Source organism: Euleptes europaea, chromosome 5, assembly GCF_029931775.1.
Source record: "Euleptes europaea isolate rEulEur1 chromosome 5, rEulEur1.hap1, whole genome shotgun sequence".
Classification (NCBI taxonomy): Eukaryota; Metazoa; Chordata; class Lepidosauria; order Squamata; family Sphaerodactylidae; genus Euleptes; species Euleptes europaea.
The window spans coordinates 102,124,359-102,146,106 of NC_079316.1; the positions used below are offsets into that span (position 1 = coordinate 102,124,359).

At 43.1% G+C, this 21,748-nt stretch overlaps 1 protein-coding gene across 1 annotated transcript in view; it reads right to left on the reverse strand.

Moving 5' to 3' along the window:
- Positions 1 to 475: 475 nt before the first annotated feature.
- Positions 476 to 21,748, reverse strand: part of GLUD1 (glutamate dehydrogenase 1) — a 42,656-nt gene continuing 21,383 nt past the window's right edge. The window contains exons 5-13 of the mRNA XM_056849925.1: positions 20,820 to 20,914; positions 11,627 to 11,806; positions 6,752 to 6,889; positions 5,583 to 5,720; positions 5,363 to 5,443; positions 3,357 to 3,480; positions 2,309 to 2,400; positions 1,509 to 1,571; positions 476 to 752 (exon numbers count right to left, since the gene is read on the reverse strand). Coding sequence (XP_056705903.1) covers positions 633 to 752; positions 1,509 to 1,571; positions 2,309 to 2,400; positions 3,357 to 3,480; positions 5,363 to 5,443; positions 5,583 to 5,720; positions 6,752 to 6,889; positions 11,627 to 11,806; positions 20,820 to 20,914 — 1,031 coding nt within the window. The 3' untranslated portion in view covers positions 476 to 632. The remainder of the gene's footprint in view (positions 753 to 1,508; positions 1,572 to 2,308; positions 2,401 to 3,356; positions 3,481 to 5,362; positions 5,444 to 5,582; positions 5,721 to 6,751; positions 6,890 to 11,626; positions 11,807 to 20,819; positions 20,915 to 21,748) is intronic.

Here is a 21,748-nt window from a genome sequence, read left to right on the forward strand (position 1 = left end):
GAGGCTGGGTACATGATTTAAAGGCAGTCTAACAGGAGCAAGGATTGTAAAAAGGAAAAAAAATACAGATTTGCCGAAGAGAACCAGGCCTATGGCTCTGTTATGTGTAAAAATTAGAATCCTATCAAAGTTATTCCCTGCAGGGGGCCTGTTCTGTCTTTGATAATGCCACCGCATCGATCCTACAAGGCGTTTACTCAAAAAGTGCCAAAGCTAAGAAGGTTACGCGTTTGAGACCAAAGTGCATAAATAGTTCTCCAACAGTACACTGTTATGTGTGGATCTGAAGCTTTGCTAAATCATCTTTCATGGCAAGACCACAAAAATCTTAAAATACAAAGGTACCTTTTAAAAAATTTCAAGGTGAGAGATACACCAGTCTTCTCCCACATCCCAAACATGCAGACAAATGGGTTACCTTTCGGTATGTCTCAGCATGAAGCCCTAAATTCATGTTTTTCTTCTTCTTTTATTATAAAAAAAAGACTAGCTTTGACAGAAGCTAATTGAAAATCATATCCACTATAAGGAACTGAGAAAGGAAAGTGATTTATGTGGTTATGTAAACTTGTGATAAGCTTTCTGAAGAGGATATGCACCAGGGAGCCAGGTGGAGGTGGATGTCGGTCCATTTATGCGAAGGACAGCCCAGCCTCATTGTACACCTTGAAGACCTTCTCAATCGCATTGACGTAGGCGGCTGTCCTCAGGTCCAGGCCCAGATTGTACTTCATGGCAGTGCGCATGATTTGCTAGAGGACACACACAGACACACACACAACACCGGTCACTAAGCGCACACTATTTACTAAGCTCTTCTTTAAAAGGCACACACAGTTACAATGCATTTTGACCTGGAGGAGCTACTGAACCACAAGTTAACACGTCAGAATTAGCTTGGGCTTTGCATTCGTTTTATAAAATATCTCGAAGTAGCCAGGAAATTAGGACACTTCAGCTTATTTGTGAAACTCAGGGGGGCCTTGCCCTTCTGCTGCAAAAATGTCTAGGTTTGGAGGGGTTCAAATTCTGGAACAGGCTTCAAAATCTACACCACAGATGATGACACACAGGCTTCTTCAATTGGAAGAAGAAGAGTTGGTTTTTATATGCCAACTTTCTCCACCTTTTTTTAAGGAGAATCAAACCGGCTTACAATCTCCTTCCCTTCCTTTCCCCACAAAAGACACCTTGTGAGGTTAGTGAGGCTGAGAGAGTTCGGAGAGAATCGTGACTAGCCCAAGGTCACCCAGCTGGCTTCATGTGGAGGAGTGGGGAATCGAACTCGGTTCTGCAGATTAGAGTCCACCGCTCATGTAGAGGAGTGGGGAAACCAACCCAGTTCTCCAGATTAGAGTCAGCCACTCTTAACCACTACACCACACTGGATAGTAGTGTGGAACCACAGATAATAACTAGGGCCCTTGCATGTTGATATCACCTCATCTGATACTTGAAAGCCTTACTCCACACACCCTTCCCCACAGCAGTGTTCACACAACACATACCCTGGCAGAACGCTCCATGGTGTAGGCCAATCCAGAATGAACAATGTCTTTTTCAGATGCACCCTGTATTGAAACACAAAGAGAAATCTCATGGCATCTTAAAGAAAGACATGCTGTTTGTGCTGCGTGGCCTGCACTGAAACAAACTCTGTAGCCAATCGGAAGGCAGCCATGTGCTTGGATTTTCTGGTTTTTTTTTTTTTTTTAGTGCTTGGTTAAAAAAGGCAACTGAAATAAGGAGAATTAAAGGAGTGGCTGTTTATGGATTTCACAGCTGTTTATAGACTGTGAGCCAAACAGTAGCTTCATATGTAAGGCAAATACTCAGAGAGGTACACACAAACATACGAAGCTGCCTTATACTGAATCAGACCCTCGATCCATCAAGGCCAGTGCTGTCTACTCAGACTGGCAGCAGGTTTCCAAGGTCTCAGGCAGAGGTCTTTCCCACCAACTACCGCCTTGTCCTCTTCAGCCAGAGATGCCGGGGATTGAACCTGAGACCTTCTGCAAGTCAAGCAGAGGCTCTTCCACTGAGCCACAGCCCTGCCCTGCGGTACTGCTACAGGACACTATACTGGTAAATATACACTGTTTGGAGCTGAAATTCAGAGGTTGTCATAATTGCAGTCCCAAGTTAGAACTATAATCTAGTAAAAGAGGCTGCTGAGAACTACCTTGCTCTGTCATTACATTGCTTGCTTCTATAAATAGCAAGGTATATTTAGGTTAGCCTGATGGTCATTCAACTTGTTTAACAGAAAAGTTTCTTTTGGGGCGACACCTCTCAAATGACTTACAGATATCCTATCCTGGAATTCGGCAGTAGGCACAACTGGAATAGCTCCACCGTGTTTCCCAAATTTCCTTTCTAAGCTTTCCTGGACTGACACTGGAAGGAGAAGCAAAGAACGCAGTTAGCCTCGAAGACAGCAAAATTATTTTAGCTTTTTAAAGCCTTTAAACAAACACCAGTTGAGATATTTACAGCCCAATTCCTATCCCCTTTAACTCTGGAATAAGCCCCATGTGTTCCATAGGATTTGTCAGAAGTGTGCAGAGTTAGACTCACTCAGAAAGCAGATCCCAACTGAAGTAGAAACTCTGCTACTTCTACCATGTTGCTTAAAAATGTTTTCTATACTACATATCGTAACTTGCTATACAGTTGGCATAATAGCAGCTCCTCCTGCAGTAGCAGCATTACAATTTGCATGGGAAGGGAGGGAGATTTTCACCAGTCCCCCCTGTTCCCATCGGTCATCCAGCCTGTAGGATCCCAATTTCAGGGGATGCAAAAGGCTACAGCACAAAGTAGGAAATTTGCCTTCATCTAGCACAATTCCACTTGTGCGGCCTATGATCCAAATCTATGTTTCTAGAAACAAGAGCAAATGCCAGGAATACACCAAACCTAACCAAAGAGGTGGCAGCAAAGTCAGAATTGACACAGGACTTCAGTTGCACCTTATACAAAGGCTAGCATACATCTAGGCTTATTCATTTCAGATTCTCTCACCTGGATATGCAGAAGACCACCACATGGGAAAGTGGAATTTAAAGAACAGACACTTGCTATTGCAAATCATAGTACCAAACAACTTTCCACTGGATAATGAAATTTCCATTCTTCAGGGTTTAAGTTTACAGCTATTGCATCATTCCATACAAGAATGCATTAGAAATAAAGTAAAAGAGAAGTTCTAAGTGTCAGTCTAGATTACGAAGCATCCTATAGAACAAAGATCTCTCCAGGTTTTACCTTAGCCTGGTAGCTTAAGAAATAGTGTAGGTCAGCAGAGTTTGGTGCATTTTCCCTAGGTGGAGTAAAGAAGTTGTACAACTTACTGAGCAAGTGGTAGTTTGAATCCCTTTCATATTTAAATGTCAAGCGTCCATAGCTGACATGGTTCAGGTTCTTCAGCCACTCAAAATAAGACACTGTTACACCACCAGCATTTAAATACAGATCCTGTACAGAAACAAAATTAAGTGTTTTGAAACTGAATTGACTCACCTATTCATGTGCTCTACAGCTTCTAAAAAAAACTGCAACTGACAAGATTTGGAAAAGCAACATACAGAAGAAAAATTATTACCACTGTAACTCTAGAAGGGCCCAGCATTCTCAAGGGTAAAATGGAGGACAGAGGAATAGTGTATCCCACTCTGCTGTGGTTGTTAAGACCGGTGGACTCTAGTCTGGTGAACCGGGTTGGTTTCCCCACTCCTACACATGAGGCCAGCTGGGTGACCTTGGGCTAGTCAATGTTCTCTCCGAACTCTCTCAGCCCCACCTACCTCACAAGGTGTCTGTTGCGGGGAGAGGAAGGGAAGGAGATTGTAAGCCATTTTGATTCTTCTTAAAAGGGAGAGAAAGTTGGCATATAAAAACCAACTCTTCTTCTTCTTCCCCATTTGGGAGACAAGTGGGATATAAATGAATAAATGAAGTAAAATAACAGTAACGTGGCTGAAAATTAAACCAATGCAATATCATTTATTAATGAGTAAAGGTCGTAACCCGGAGGGGTACAACCACTCTTCAATTCAGGTCCTACTACTAGGCAACAGAAGGTAAGTATTTCTATGCCAGTCTGACACCACCATAATCCACTCAGCGTTCAGCGACGGCTGAAGGAGTGGGCTGACCTTGGATGCAAAGCAGTAGGAATTATGGGTGTTTATGAAGAGGCGACAGTTAAGAGGAGGTGGAGGAGCTGAGGGGGGCAGTCACCAGGCCAATTTTATTAGGAATTCTTGGCTCCTGGTCACCTTAAATTTATGTTCCTCTGCTTACAGCCACTTCCGCCACACAAACTATAAATGCAACTATGCAACTTAAGGTATGATCACATTTCAAATTTACTTCCAGTGTTAGCTACTTACACCACCCCTGCACATGAATATCCATTTTTTCCTGAATCGATGGTTTCTACACTACCATCCATAATCTATTTGCTGCAACTATTATGGAGTTTACTACAGCGTAGCATGCAAAGTAACCTTGAGGCCAAGGTAAAGTGCTTTTTGAGGGCAAAGGAAGATCGCGCCTAGCCTGAACTGTGAGCTAGTGTGACATTTGTACAAAATAAGGTTTAATTTCAAGTGAGATCAGTCAGATCCTCTCCCCTACTGAAAGATTTGGTGCGTTTCCCATAAATTGTTATGTAGTAGCAGATAGGACAAATTCTTCCACAGAAGCAGTTTTCTCCATAAAAGCATGATATATAAAAACATAAGAAAAGACATGCTGGATCAGACCAAGGCCTGTGAAGTCCAGCAGTCTGTTCACACAGTGGCCAACCAGGTGCCTCTAGGAAGCCCACAAACAAGATGGCTGCAGCAGCATTACCCTGCCTGTGTTCCAAAGAACCTAACACGCATGCTCCTCTGATACTGACCAAGTTGGCAGCCATCACCACATCCTGGGGCAGGGAGTTCCACAATTCAACTATATATGTCTATACACCAAAAGAACAAGAATGGTAATTCGATGGGTGCAGCCCAGCTCCAATGGGAGTTTTATCTCTACCCTCAATGGATTCTGGATTTCAGACACCGGCTTGAACACAGCAGAGTATTCCCACAGGGGGATTGCTGCCCACTGAGCACAAATTTCTCAACTCCCCACCTCCCGCTAAAGCCAAACTGCCCCACCAGGACCCCAGCCACTATTCAGTACGTGGATTTCTATACTGCTCTGAATAATGTTTGTCCTCTTTAAAGTATGTTCCCATTTTCACAAGCACCTCTACTGAAAACCACTAGCACAACGTGAAGGGAGAGAGGAAATGCGTGGTTGTGTGTGTGTGTTTTTACACAAGCTTATAGTGTACGTAAGAGAACCTTACTGGAATAACCATGATATTCCGTTCCAAGAAGATTTTGTCTGCTTCGGGAGTTGTGGGCCCATTAGCACCTTCAGCAATGATCTAAGAAGAAAAAAATCAGAATACTACAGTTCAGCAACGGAAAATTTACATTATGCCATAATTCCTCCATGCCTATGGAGGAGGGCATTCACAATTTAAGGTCCCGTTACCAAACTTTTAATTTGTGCATTCCTCTTACTTTTGCTTTGACTTTATGAGCATTGGCTTTTGTTAACTGTTTTTCGCTGGCGGCCGGGATAAGGATGTCACAGTCGGCTTCGAGGATGTGGCAGTCCAGGGCTTGCGCCTTCGGGAAGGTGAGAATTGATCCATGTTGCTATTTCGGCATGAAAAAAGAAAACCAGCATCTCTTACTTCAAATGATATTGAAATACAATAAGAGGCTTCAGTTTGAGGTACATAATCCTATGCCAAAACTTTATATTCTTTCAATGCTTTAGCGGAGGAAGCTGAAATTACTGCCATAGTTTTCCAAAATGCACGTCAAACATTTTATCGAAATTCTATCAGCATGCTAAGAATCCCAGACATTCTGAGTTATTTTAACCTCTCCCCCTTCCTTTCAATCTGTTCAGCAGCACTGGGGAAGGAGATCAGCACCTATATATCCTCCTTCAAAAACAAGAAGCGTTCTCGCATTGCCAATTTAAAACGCTGAAAGTTTTGAGAAGCAAGACTCGCAGGAGCAAAAGCTGGCTATGTTCTGATACAGACTGAATATTTACTAGCAAGCATCAATCACATTTATACCAACAAGTTTTCTTACTGCGCCAAGAGCTTATATTCAAAACACTCCTAACCAAAAAGGTGGGAGGATGAGTCACAAATTACCACCAACCAATTTGCCCCACCCCTCAGTGCAGTTATGCTCTAGTTTTGTTAACTACAACACACAATGGAAATGCTTTAACCTAATAAATAAATAAATGCTAATAAATAAATGCTTTAGCCTTCTTAGCAAAAAGCCCTGTGGCGCAGAGTGGCAAGCTGCAGTACTGCAGTCCAAAAGCTCTGCTCACGACGCGAGTATGATCCCGACAGAAGTCGGGTTCAGGTAGCCGGCTCAAGGTTGACTCAGCCTTCCATCCTTCAAAGGTCAGTAAAATGAATACATAGCTTGCTGGGGGTAAAGTGTAGATCACTGGGGAAGGCGATGGCAAACCACCCCATGAACATAGTCTGCCTAGTAAACGTCAGGATGTGGTATCACCCCATGGGTCAGGAATGACCCGGTGCATGCACAGGGGACTACATTTACCTTTTTTAGCCTTCTTACTGGCAAGATTTTATGCACCAACGCTGCACAACTTTGCAATAAAACGAATTCTCAGTTTACATTTTTCATACCAGTTTGTAATCTTCCAACTCCTTTGGGTCAAGCCCATCAGGATTCCATATCGCACCGTCCTTTTCCCCAATGGCAACACATTTTGCACCGTACCGATGCAGGTACCTCATAGAATGCAGGCCCACGTTGCCAAACCCCTGGTTAAAAAAAGAGAAGGGAATTAAACTCAGAGCCACTCAAAAGTGATCCCGCAAGTAAACTAAAAAAAGATAATTCACAGTGGGTAGCCGTGTTAGTCTGTCTGCAGTAGTAGAAAAGGGCAAGAGTCCAGTAGCACCTTAAAGACTAACAAAAATATTTTTGGGTAGGGTATGAGCTTTCGTGAGCCACAGCTCACTTCTTCAGATACAACTAGAATGTGAATCCATCTGTCTTTAAATAGAGGAGAGTGAATTCAGACAAGCATTAGTATGTAAATGTTAACAGTATGTAAATGTGAATAGCAGGTGTGATGGGATTAGGTGTGGTATGCAGAAGAGTCTGTGATGTCCAGGGGAGAGATGGGTGTGGAGAAATCAGCATTGGTAATGAGCCATGAATGCAAGGTCTTTATTCAGCCCAGGTAAATGCATTGACTTTAGTTTGAATATCAACTCTGGACCCACCAATGTCAGCCATACTATCTCAGGTTCATACTCCTGCTCATCTTCTAATGTGATTTATGCCATCACATGCCAGCAATGCCCTTCCACAATCTACATTGGACAAACAGGTCAGTCTCTTAGACAAAGATTAAATGGACATAAGTCTGACATCAGAAACCACAATATTCAAAAACCAGTGGGAGAACATTTCAACCTTCCAGGACATTCTGTTGCAGATTTAAGAGTAGCAGTTCTCTTACAAAGGAATTGCAAAGGGAGATTGGAAAGAGAAACTGCTGAATTACAGTTGATATTCAAACTACAGTCAATGCATTTACCTGGGCTGAATAAAGACCTTGCATTCATGGCTCATTACCAATGCTGATTTCTCCACACCCATCTCTCCCCTGGACATCACAGACTCTTCTGCATACCACACCTAATCCCATCACGCCTGCTATTCACATTTACATACTGTTAACATTTACATACGAATGCTTGTCTGAATTCACTCTCCTCTACTTAAAGACAGATGGATTCATTTTCTAGCTGTATCTGAAGAAGTGAGCTGAGGCTCACAAAAGCTCATACCCTACCAGAAAATATTTTTGTTAGTCTTTAAGGTGCTACTGGACTCTTGCCCTTTTCTACTAAAAAAAGATAAGGTATGAAATGCTCTTGCTGGTTATAGGCACCTGTGCAGCTTGACTTGCAGTATCAGTGGCGTGACACTCATCTGGGTCTCTGACAGAAGGATGTATGATTTCAATATACCAGCTTATGGATACAGCAAGACACCTGGCTTTGGTCAAGTTAACATTGAGAGCATTTCTAGTCACGTTCCCACAACAGCTGGGAACACTCATCTCCTTAAGCTGGAGGAGGGAGGAGCTGGATCCTACCTGGCCCAACCGCGCTCACCACTTGCGCAAAATACAACTGCCCCCTGGAATGCCTGGCTCAACAGGCAAGAGGCCCGGGGGTTAGATATTTGCAGAGAGCTGTCAGTTAGCTATCCTAGGTTAGAAAATTATGAAATGATTCCAACCACACAGGGAACTGGCAAGTAATTTCCCCAAGGTCAAAGCCAATGTAGAGCCGGCATTGGGGTCAGAGGGCAAGAATGCGAGCATTTAATGGAAGTGCTCGTGTTTGGGAAAGCATACCTGGTCTGACCACAATCCTGAATGCTGGCACCAGAATATCTATGTATTTCACAGAAACATTGTACTGGTGCAGCTGCCCGTACTTTCCATCCTAAGGAACGTTAAAAGAAACAAAATAAAAAGACCCTCTTCTTTCAGGACAGAGATTGCTTATATCCAGCGTGGTGTACTGGTTAGAAGCGGTGGACTCTAATCGGGAGAACTGGGTTTGATTCCCCACTCCTCCACATGAGCATCGGGCTCTAATCTGGTGAACCAGGTTGGTTTCCCCACTCCTACGCATGAAGCCATCTGGGTGACCTTGGGGTAGTCACAGTTCTCTCCAAGCTCTCTCAGCCCCACCTACCTCACAAGGTGTCTGTTGTGAGGAGGGGAAGAAGATTGTAAGTCGATTTGATTCTCCTTAAAAGGTAGGAAAAAATAGTATATAAAAACCAGCTCTTCATCTTCTTCATGTTTCCTTGATTACTTTTCTCATCTTTGTGGTCCAAGATTTCAGTTTGCTATTGAAATTTGGGCAAGCGCCTAACCCATTTCAGCTCTGCCAATGCAAACATTCCAAACAGGGGCAGTGCCAGCTTCCTATTGCTTTCTCACAGGGTCAGCGTGGGTCTCAGCTCGATTAAATGGACAAATACAACAGGTTTTAGACAGCTCCCTCATTAGTATAATTTTAGCAGCGACCAACTGTCAACGTTAAGTCTTGACAAAGCCATGGCTCCACATAGAACATTGCCATCGACAAGCAATATTCTGGGCAGAAGACAGAAACTGCACTCTGGTCACAGCGAGATTCAAAAACCTCTTGGATGAACAGTGATTGATCAGAAGCCAACTTTAAGGTCGCCCTGACAACACGGTACTTTCTGCCTCATGAAACCTGAAGGGTCCAGGAGCAGAGGGAATCCATTTTGAAATAAGGCGGACTTTTGTCAAATGAAAAGACATGAGCTTGTGAAAGTTCTGCTGAGAGACAAGGTGATGACAGCATGAATTGACTGAGCCAGGAAACTGGTAACCGCAAAAACTAAAACAAGAATTCACTTGTTATCAAGGCACTAGGTTCTGAACATACAAAGACTATAACTATTGCCCAAACTGGAATTTCCATATAAATTCGGGTAATTTATATATAAATTCAGGTAAATCATCAGTGGTCTTAGAAGTGGACCGTCTTTGATAAGTCAACAGTGTCTTCTACTGGATCTTGAAACAGTGTCTAGTTTAATGAATATAATTATGGAAGAAATAAACATGACTGCTGTTAATAGAAGAACAGAAGCTTTCGAATGTTTAAGTGCAATCTAAAAAGATGTTACAATCAAAGTAGTTTGAAATTAAGAAGATCTTTGGACTGAGATATTAGAGGCATCCAAGTGACTTGCCAGCGTGTTTCTTTAAACACGGAAGGAGAGAAATTCAGTGTCAAGCCCAAAGGCTGGAAAAATGGCAAGGAGCTTGTTGTCATATGTTGATATTCTGTCAAATGAGGACAAAAATGCCTCAGAAGACAGATAGCAAGAGCAATTTTGGGGAAGCTGTTAGCTTCATGGAAGGGCTTGTGAAGTCCCAAACTGGCTGACACTTGGAGCTGGACAAGGCAGCCCCTAGAACTGTATATAACTATGGGTTTTGAAGGCAGGGAACCCCCTAGAGACCATGGAAAGGGTATCTAAAGATGCCGAGGTTCAACAGGGGGAGTTGAGTACAGAAAAAAGCACAAACAAGGCCCAAGGGTCAAGCCAACACCAGCAGCCCAGGAGTGGCACATAAGCCCAACAGGGGAAAAAACATACCAACTTCGAGGAACAAAGTCAAAGGACAGAGAAGACACAAGGCAATGTTTTGAGTATTTGTTAAGCCTGTGGCTTCCTGATGTCCTACTGAGACTACAGAAGTGCCTCATTTTCATATTTAGTGAATTCATCTTTCAGCATACAACAGCTCTATGGACAGGGAAGGTGAGACGGGAGCTTGGTCTCACCAACTCTGCCTCCCTGTATGCTGGGCCCACTTTCACCTGATGCCCATTCACTGGTGTAGGGGCCTAGAATAGATCCCATGCCTGTGCAGGCCCTCTCTGTATCGTCAAAACTGAGCTGTAGCAGATTGGTGTCTGAACCTTGTGCCCACATAGCTCAAGTCTACTACAGAGGACCCAAATACTCAAGCTTTTAATGAGCTAACCTCTTGTAATACCCTATGAGACCTATATAGTGACATATCACTGAAAATGAGTAGTCACTGCATTTCTTTAAATAAATATGTAGCTGGCATTAGTGCATGCCTCAAACAACTCAGGTCATATGAAATGTCCAAATTCCTACCTTGCTTGCTGGGTGATCTTGGGCCATTAACACACACTTCTATGAGGAGTAAAATGGTCTGAGGTGGGGACAGCAGATGCTACAATGTTGTAAGAGGAGAAATAATCTCCTATTTTTGTCTGCTTCCGGGCAGGAGGTTATAAATCAAATAATTAAAAAGCAAGGTTAAAAGAGAAAAGAAATAACTTGCAAGGTGTAGACAGTAGCAGTTCTATCCCATAGCCGTCTTGCTTCATCCTCTCTCAACACAGAAGAATGAAGAAACCTTAAAATAAAACGTTGCTTTTCAGCATTGTCTAAACATAATATCCTGTCTCCATCCAGCAATAAGGGAGGATAAAGTCGTGAACAGCGACGACAAGTCAAGTAAAACAAACTGAGAAGAACAGCATTACTGACTTGTCGCCATCTTGGGAGTCCACTTCTATGAGCGCACTTCTATAGCCTCAGTTACACATGCAATCGCTGCGAGAATGAAATGGGGAAGGGGAGAATGCTCGAAGCTGCGCTGGGGTCCTTTTTGAGGAGAGAAGTGGAGTAAATAGTTTGGCAAAACATTAACTTTACAGAGTGCTAGGAATGCATTCAAAATCCCTCAAAACCTCACCAGCATGAATGACAGAGAAATTAAGAGCAAGTCACAGAATGAAACACAGTACTGTTGGCAGAAGAGTATCAAGGTTAGTGTCCGACAAGCATGCTAGGAATACGTCACATTTCCCCAAAGACTATCAGTAAAGCAACATACATTTCTCACTTTCCTCCCCAATATGGTGGCTGCTCTACACACTGAGTACCTGGATAGCAAAAGTCTTATCTCCAAATCCTGGAGTCATTCCCAAGAGGCTCATATAGGATGCTTCATTAATGAAGTTCTCGATTCCATGGAAGACCCCACGGCCTGTAGCAGATATACGTCCATGGATGCCACCTTGGCTGATTGGCTTCCCAGTGACGCAGGCATGGGCATTGATATCCTGCAAGACAGCAAAGGATGTTAAGAGCTTTCTGTAGGACATTTTGACAGGTGCCCATGAATTTTAATAAGTTAAGGATCTGCCAAATGAATTTTAGCCCCACTAGAGATAAGGAAATACCTATACACCTCTTCCGACACCAGCTCAGTGTATTTTCATTAATTTAAAAGCATTTCCCTATCAAGGTAAAATACATTTCACTAATGATCAGAGGAACTGATTAACAGAACAATGAAAAAAATCCAGTCAGTCAGAGAATTACTGAACTTTTTTAAAAAAAATATTTTTTTATTATTTTTCAAAATTATTAAACACAAAGTTCAAGAGTTAGTATAAACAAAGAATAAAATATAAAATGCAATAGAAAACATTGTTAAGTATGATCAAAAATATATTGACTTCCCCTACACCTCCCTCCATCTATTGATTAATTAGTAATCTCTTTTGCATAAACTTCTAATCCTAATATTATTACTAATACCTATCAATCTCTTTGGCATTTATATTCTTTAAAGAGAGAATGATTAATGATTAATACAATCATAAAAAAGAAGAAAAGAATTTTTTTTAGTAAATCTCACTAATAAATGGATTAGAATAGGAAACATTTAGTTGTTTTCATTAAAAATTATTTTGTAAACCCTCCATTTCTTGCAAACACTCATTTTAATACAAATTATATTTCTAGTATACGGATATCTTATGTTATTTCATTTCCATTAAAACCAAGCCTTTTAACCAATTCCTGTTTAATCCCTTCCAAAAGACAAGCCAGACTCTTTTAAATCAGTTCCTTTGTCCAGAATTTCCAGCATTTTTTTCTTTTCTTCATGAAGACTAGACATCGAAGAGCATCCTGGGAAGTTGTTGGTAAGATTTCTTCTGCTGGTGAATGATCTTCATAGTAGATCTGCGTTGCAATTTTTTCCATCTCAAAGTCAATAAAGGAGATCCCCATAGATCCAGTTTTTCTACCCTTTACGTCCTCCAAGCTGCTGTTAAAAAGTTCCTCAGGCAGATTATAAAAACAAAGATTTAAGTCGCTCACATTCAGATCCATTGTTGCCAGCTGGACTATTGCAGTTTGTTGTCATTCTCCATTTCCTTTGCAAGGTTCTTCTGTTCTTCGTCTTTCTTGTCATCTGAAGAACCCTCTGATCTCACCTCCGACCTCATTGTGATGATCTGAATTTTTGTATCTTTAAGGTCATCTAAGATAAAATCCAGTTTTTGATTCATCAAAGCAGAAAATTGATCCAGCTGTTTAATCAAACGTTCCATGGTTGCTACTTCTGAAAGTTCTGTTGAGACTTAGTTGGTAAAGTCCCAACAAAGACCGGTGTTATAAATAGCAGAGAGGTGCAGCAGGAATCAGTGTTGTAAACCTTCCATCTTCCTTTTGTTCAGGAACTTGGGAGGTATTTGCCAGTTGCACGATGATGCCACACTTCCGATTCCAAGTTCTCTGCTACTCTCGCGATGATAGATTATTTCCAGGAAGGACGTGACAGGAAGACTTAGTGTAGTTAGAAAGACAACACCTCACGATGTGGGGGGATTACTCCTCCTCCCTCCTCTTTATACGTCGTAGTTTCTGATTGGTAGCAGAGACGTCTTTCAAAAAATCTTAGTTGTTGTGTCTTCCCACCGATCAAATTGATAAGATTCCTGGGAATTTATCTGATCTTTTCTTGTTTTCAAAGAGTCATTTAAACATTAAGTGGGGAGAGACAGATTCGGCAGATGTATTTAGCAATCTCCCGGTGCTTCCAGATCCAGGTAAAACAAAAGTGTTCTTTTAACTTACTCATATTTTAGGAGAGTAGGTATTCTTGCTTCTGTGTAGTTGCTTAGATGGTGATAGATAGGGGAGATCTGAGCCTAATTCCAAAGAGACGTTTTTGGCAGTGTTTCCCCCTCAGGCCGGCGGGACCTCTTCCAGGATTCCGAGAGTCGTCCGAAGACTCTCTCAGCAAAACTGGGGGTCAGACCGCTCTTGAAGGCAGCAGGGGTGTTCCTGTTCCTTGGTCCACTAATTAGAACCGGGGTGGGGTGCAAAAATTTGCCCCAAGTTCAAACGTTTCTTGGTTCTCTTGGGAGCCCCCGAGAAACGTGGCACTCAGATCAGCGTCCCTAGCGGAAGTTAGAGAATTACTGAACTTGATCCCGAGATCACTTTTTAAAGCTTTTAAGAAAATGCGCTTCCCATCAAAGTATAATCCTGCCAGAGGCTGCAACGATAGGTGGATTTGATTCACAGCCTGTTTTCCTAAGTAGGTGATCTCTGTACTGGAAATGATATTTGAATGCCAGCCACGCTATTAACTATGGCATTAAATTTTTAACAGTACATAAAATATATTATATTTACATCACAGTGTCAAGCTGCAGAAATATAGTTTGCACACAGAACAAGTTAATATGCCAAAGTAATCAAGACATGATATCCTACCGTGGTTTTTAAAAGGACATGGAAGAAGAGGCTGGGTCTCACACATCCTCCCTATTAGAGGAGACGCTTTCCGTCAGTGAGTAGGAGCCTTCCTCTGAGGCAGGATGAAGAGACTTGCATCTGGGGAGGCTGTTACTGCCAGATAAAAGCATCTCTGATAGCGAAATGGATCCACAGGATCCAAACCCAATTCATGAAGGGTACACGTATACCAATAATAGCTAAGAAGAACCTCCATGGACAGAGACAGTACAACACCAGACATTGTGGAAATCCTCTGGTGCATCCAAGCCAGACAGAAATTATGCCCATCAGCGGAACATGGATTCCTCGCTTCCCAGACCAGCCCAAACTGGTGTTCCTGCGGGACCCTCCAGAAGAACATGGAAAAGGGAGCCCGTGAAATCCCCCCACCCCAGCCACAGAAATCCTCCAGAGAATCCAAGCCACAGAGATTGGAACAGAGCATGATCTTCACATCCTATTTGTGAGTTTACGGAATAACCTGGACGACTCCACTTGAAGCCAAGACTGGATGGATCTTGGCCCCATTTAATAAGGCAACTCTTAAATGTAAGCTCTCTTACAAAGGGATTTCAAAGGGAGATAAGAAAGAGAGACTGCTGAATTACAACTAATAATGAAGCTCAAGACCAGTGGTTCCTGAACTGTGCTCCATGGAGCACTTGGTGCTCCGCAAAACATCTCCTAGTGCTCCATGAAGAGATTGGAAAGAAAAATACTACTGTCATTTGGTTTAGTATATACGTGCTAGGTGAAAATTAGCGCTCCGTGATGAATTTCTCTCTTGAAAAGTGCTCCATCACTCAAAAAGTTTGGGAACCACTGCTCAAGACAATGCGTTCTCCTGGACTGAATAGGGACCAGGAATTCCTGTCTCATTACTAATGCTGATTCCTCCATGCCTACTACCCCTCTGCATACCACTCCTGATCCAATCATGCCTGCAAATGTCATTTACCTGCTATTGACATTTACATGCCATTGGGTGCATGAATTCACTCTTCTCTACTTAAGGATAGATGGACTCACATTCTAGCTGTATCTGAAGAAGTAAGCGGTGGCTCATGAAAGCTCATACCCTACCAGGAAATTTTGTTAGTCCTTCAGCTGCTACTGGACTCTTGCTCTTAGATGTAAGAATAAGTTCTGATGTTATCAGAGCGGTGTAGTTTCCATCTGCGCATGGTCACAACCCTGTGTTGTTCCAAATGAAACACTGAGGCCATCCGTGTATGGGCACTGGATAACGGAACAGTTCTGTAAGCAAACGGATTGCTTATCTCCAGGACTGGTCATGGCATCCGCAAACAGTCTATGTGTGCGCCCTGTTCCAGCCGCGCACCTGCCCTAAACGCTACAGGGAAGGCTTGCCCGCGCGCCAGCGAAACTGACACGACCGCTACTGTGTGTTCCGAGCAGCCAGCAGCTGAGAGACCGAGGCCAGAGCAACCTCCAGAGAGCCTGAGAGATGCCATGTTCCTGGTCACCTCCATTCCAGCAGAAGCCATGTCAGAGAAAGCGCACAAGCACGTAGCCTGCATCTGCATTTCCCCTCCCTTGCAACATTGAACTGCTTAAGCTAAGCCATTCAAAGACATTAAGATAACGATGACTCGTTCTTCCAGCTGTGTGAAATCTCGATCTCTGGACATTAGTGTGATCGCGCCTTTTGTTTTAGGATCGTTAAGCCCATCAGCGAGAATCTCCCGGTTCCTCCCGGGTTGCATTAGCCACTGGAATTAAAATAGATTTCCAAATTCCAACCTCCACACCCCGGTAGCCGAACATTAAATCTTTTGTCACCTTTTGTCACCTGGGAACCTCGAAGGGGTAATCCCAGAGAAACAGTATAACTGGGGTTGCCCACTGCCATAACCTTACCTTAGGGCTTCCCATCTCATACAGCCTGCCACTCTGCTGGAGTGGGCAGCCATGCTAGAATACGCAGGGGGCTACCCCTGCCCCCTGTTTATTCCCCCTGCCTCCTTTTTCTTCATCTTAGTCTACTGGAACTTGGGACAACTCCTCTACTGGACAGGGTAAGTATTTCCCCACCAACGATCTACTGCCACATTGGCATCCATTCTTGCTCTACTACCTTTTGATTTCTTAGCTTCTCTGTATGTTTGTGATGCACCATTGAATGCTTGACTACATAAACACTATTAATTTGGAATCCTTTTGCTTCTGTCATTATTCAAAGGTCTCAGTTAATGGGCTCTGGTATAGTTGGTTGATCTCGCTATATAAATATTGTAGTTTCCGATTGCTCAAGCTAATTTCCCCATTTAAAGAGCAATTCGGGTAACAGTTCCATGCACTAGTGTCACTCCTTCCTGCAAGATACTATACTGTGTGTCCCTTCCACCCGGCCTCCGCTTCTCAAACATTACAGGAGCTGGGTGAGAGGTCTGAGTAAGAGACCATCTCGCAACCCAAGAAACGACCGACAAATTTAATATATTTTAAACAGTGCATTAACCTGTACCTGCTAACCTTTTCAAGTTTAAACAAGATTATATGGGAATTTAAGAAATCCCAATTAACTGGGCTTAAAGTATTCAATTAGATTGTATGCGCTTTGACACGAAGACATAAGCCGATTTACAGCTAAAGCTGTTTAACCACTTTTAAAATAATCTGGCAACAGAAACTCTGAATATATTTGAAAACATCGGCGCAATCCTTCAACTTGTTAAAAATAGTAACTAGCTGGCCATTCTTCTTTTTCAGAAACCTGCAAAACGAAGCAGCAAGCTTCTTAATCAATCTCCATCTTGTTCATTTTTACAGAAACCCAGAAGCCGATGACACTCTACTTGACTACGTAATCATCTACTGCATTAACTCTTTTGTTGCAAGCTTTTGGTATTCACAAAACCTGTAAGCATACACAGGCCCATGAAGCAATGTACCAGAAAGTTCACATGAGGTGATGGTTTCCCATCTAATTGACAGAAGCGATATGTGGTGGCTCCGAGAACTTGGGTCATCCTCAGGCAAAAGCCAGTTAACTGAAGCTAGAAATCAATTAGGCTGGCCCAGAAACTGCCTGAGACTCTCTCCTTGAAGGATAACACACTGTCATTAGTTGCTGAGCTATTGCCATCTACAAGGGATGCTTTAAAATCTGAATGTCTACAGCAAGGCTGAGTTAACACAATAATGAAGAGCTGCCTTTTCTGGCCATCAGATGCCTGGAACCCATGTGCAAACCCCCCCCCCCAAATCTCTGATGCAGTGCTGTGAATTGCTAGGGAAAGAAAAATGGCTTAGAAACTACGGCTTGCTGACCTGAATACTGAAGAGTTTAGTGCATGAGACTTGAACTCATCACTGCCAACATGTTTAGAGGCCACAGAGGTTTTTGTGCCTTAGCCCTTCTCATGACTGGTACTTCACATGCTGGCTTTATTGCTTCGCAACCCAAACTGTTGTTATTGGGTTTTTTGGCAAACAAATCTGAATTTAATAAATCATTCCCCAAGAAGGGGGCAAAGACCCCATGAAGCTGTTCGGGAATCTGTTTCCATAGCCACCCCGAACAACCAAACTGCTAGCTTCAGCTCAATCGATCCAAAGCAGCGGTAGAATTATTCAAAAGCTTTCCCAGGCATGAATAATTCAAGTGTACTCAGAGCATACTGAGAAGCAAAACACCGCCCTACTGTTTTATAAACCCCGACAGGGAGAAGAAAGAGGGAGAAGAAAACAAGAGGCTGCCTTTCAAAGACTTGGGTACCGCTAGTTAGAGATGAGCAGGCACTGAAACAGAAGCAGGCGCCAACGGCAGCCCTACGGGACTTATCAAATCCCCCCCACCCCCATCACTTTTACAGAAATGGAAGTTTAACACCAATGACGCTACAATATACCACCATGATGACAATTCCTGGTGGGCAGCCATGTTGGTTTGTAGCAAAACAGAACAGGAGTCTAGCGGCACCTCGCAGGCCAAACAAAATGTATTCCAGAACAAGCTGCCGTGGGGCAAACCTAACTTAATTGCCCAGGCTGCTTTCCTACAGCACATTAGAATCCCTGATCTACAGTAATGCAAGAGATGTGGAAAGAATTACTGAAGGGGACCATGGGAAAATTCTTCTCCAATACCTAGTGTCATAATAAAGAAGAAGAGTTGGTTTTTAGGTGCCAATTTTCTCTACCACTTAAAGAAGAATCAAACCAGCTTACAATCACCTTCCCTTCTCCTCCCCACAACAGACACCCTGTGAGGTAGGTGAGGCTGAGAGAGTGTGACTAGCCTAAGGTCACCCAACTAGCTTCATGTGGAGGCATGGGGAAACAAACCCAGTTCATCAGATTAGCCTGCGCCGCTCACATGGAGGAGTGGGGGAATCAAACCCGGTTCTCCAGATCAGAGTCCACTGCTCCAAACCATCGCTCTTAATCACTACACCATGGTGGCTGCTAAACTCAAGTTTAGACTGTTAAACTCCAGGATTGAATGAGGAGCTTCTTGCTCACCTATAGTGCAATTGCCCTAAAGTGCTAACTTAAGAAGTTTGAGATTAGGTGAGCAGGACGCTGTTTACTAGTCCCAAGTCTGTGCAGTGCAAGACATGAGAGAGAGAGTTTCACCTCCTGCTTCCCATGCTGCATGGTAATAGGGGAGGATGAATGCCTCATGGCATATATCCACTAAGCCTATTTATACTCCCCAATCCAGGATACTTTAAGCTGTTGGAGGGGGGGTGTCATCTGAAAGCACCCACAGCTGTGCGTGCATCCACTATTAACTAGGAATAAAGGAAGAACTACACTTCCAATCCTAATGAATTCTTTCCCCTTGGATCTTTTAGCTTCAGTGGACAGAGCCAGTACAAGCCTGTAACAATGTGAATGGAGGTCAGGGGAGGAGGACACAGACATGCAGAGTGGCACCCTTTCCTTAACCTACTGAAAGAAGCAATAGGAAGGTTCCTACTTCAATTTCTCACATTTATGTAGCCGACTGTGACAAATGGGAAGGAGAGTTTATATGGAGGCAAAACCAAAAAGATCTAATTCAGTTGTATATTCCTGTAACCAGGTATTTTTATTCCTTTCCTAACTTCTTCCTACACTTCCTTGTAGTCTTTTACACTCTCTCTCTCAATAAACAGCTTGATTTGTTTCAGTTAAATTTGTGAAGTCTGTCTTCCTCCCTAGCCCAGCAATTGCCTACCCAAGACTATAAAAGGACCTCACTTTCATGAAGTCTATCCCATTTATCTGATATCTTGGCAAATTTGTATATTTGTGCACATAAGTACATAGTCACATTATGCTCGTGGATCATTTTTAATAAGAGAGGGTTGTGATTACTTGTGATATACAGAAGCAGTTGGGTTTTATACCCCAATTTTCTCTACCTTTTAAGGAGTCTCAAACCGGCTTACCATCACCTTCCCTCCTCCCTCCCCCACACACAACAGACACCTTGTGAGGTAGGTGGAGCTGAGAGTTGAGAGAGAAATGTGACTAGTCCAAGGTCACCCAGCAGGATTCATGTGTAGGAGTGGGGAAAGAAACCCAGTTCATCAGAGTCTACCGCTCATGTGGAGAAGTGGGGAATCAAACCCAGTTCTCCACATTAAGAGTCCACCGCTCTTAACCACTACACCATGCTGGCCCTCCATAAAGTCCTAAACAGCCTTAATCTTCTTTACACTTCACTTTAAAACAAGGCAACATCTCCAACAACTTACTGAAGTAGCTAGAATACCACTGTTTTACTGTGTAATATATGTAAGTTCATAAAAGTACCACCGGTAACAACTTTTGCCCATTTGCACATTCCAATCTAAAATTGCAATCTAAAACTGCACATTTACCAGAGAGGAAGCTCCAATAATCAGCAACTATTTCCAAGTATGCGTAGCATAGGATCAGGCTGAAAGAGGGATGAAACACAATTATCCTCCTTGCATTATCCTGCATACACAAACTGCTCACACACATCAACACATGAAGCTGCCATGGGAGCCAGCGTGGTGTAGTGGTTAAAGAGCAGTGGACTCTAATCTGGTGAACCAGGTTGGTTTCCCCACTCCTCCACATGAAGCCAGCTGGGTGCCCTTGGGCTAGTCACAGTTCTCTCTGAACTCTCTCAGCCTCACCTACCTCACAGGGTGTCTGTTGTGGGGAGAGGAAGGAGATTGTAAGCCAATTTGAGACTCCTTAAAAGGTAGAGAAAATCAGCACATAAAAGCCAACTCTTCTTCTGCCTCATACTGAACCTAACATTTGGTCCATCAAGGTCAGCACCGTCTACTGCGACTGGCAGTGCCTCTCAAGCAGAGGTCTTTCACATCACCTGCTACCTGGCCCTTTTTTACTGGAGATGCTGGAGATTGAACCTGGGACCTTCTGCATGCCATGCAGATGCTCTGCCACTGAGCCACAGCCCCTCCGACCATTACAGGGACAGCAAACAAAGTCAGGACTACAGAGATGGTACACTTTACTCAGCTGGTGGAATAAGCGGCCTCAGTACGTGTCTCCATTTTGAAACCTTCACTCAGGACAACTTACGTTGTGGCCTATGGTGGTTGCGTAGGTGTCGGCAATCCAGGACATCTCCCTCTCACCTGTGCTCATGTCAGGCGCAGGCACGTCAATACCAGGCCCTGTTGGCAAGATTGAGAACATTCACAGAGCGCAATCATCTGCATTTGGTTATCTCCATTTATTGCTAAGATCTGCATTCAAGTAGCATGGCAACTTTTAAAATTGCGGTTTCTGCTATAACAGTGTATTCTTTACAGATTTCCTATGTTCCAGCCACCACGCCCGAGGCGGCTTGAAGGGCTTCTGAACTCCTCCTGCATGCGGATGCTGCTTTACTAAGTGGTGTGGCCACAACAATGAAGGGAAAATCGGTCCACGACACAGAGGTTTGCCATTTAAGACACCATGATTCAGGGCTGAGTTTTAGTTCAGCGCTCTTCGAAATACGCAGCATTAGGCCCTTATTTTGAGCATGGTCTCTGAGGACTATCTGAAAGTATACAGCGAACAACTAGCGGTTTAATAATCACCGTTTTCAGTGTGTCCGTGAAAAGTACTTTCTTAAACAATAAAACGAGGCAAGGATAACCCCTACATTCATTTCTAGAAATATTTTTCCTTAGGAATTTGGGCAGCACCAAAAGCCATTTGAATTACTTCCTGAACTAGAGTTGAATTCCTTTTCACGAGACATACTTATGTATATTTTATTCAGATTATGAGATGAGACATAAGCACACCGATTTCACTCTGCCAGTGAGACACCAAAGAAGATTTTGTAGGAGGCATCAGATCTCAATAAAGGGAAGTTTGCAAGTGGTTATTAGAACAATTCAAGCGGGTACAAGTTAATATGGGGCATTTCAGGCTGGAAAGAACATACACAATATAAAGTAAGATTCCTTTAGTACCCTATATTTATTCTGGAAAGCTATTACAAAAACTTGTTTTGG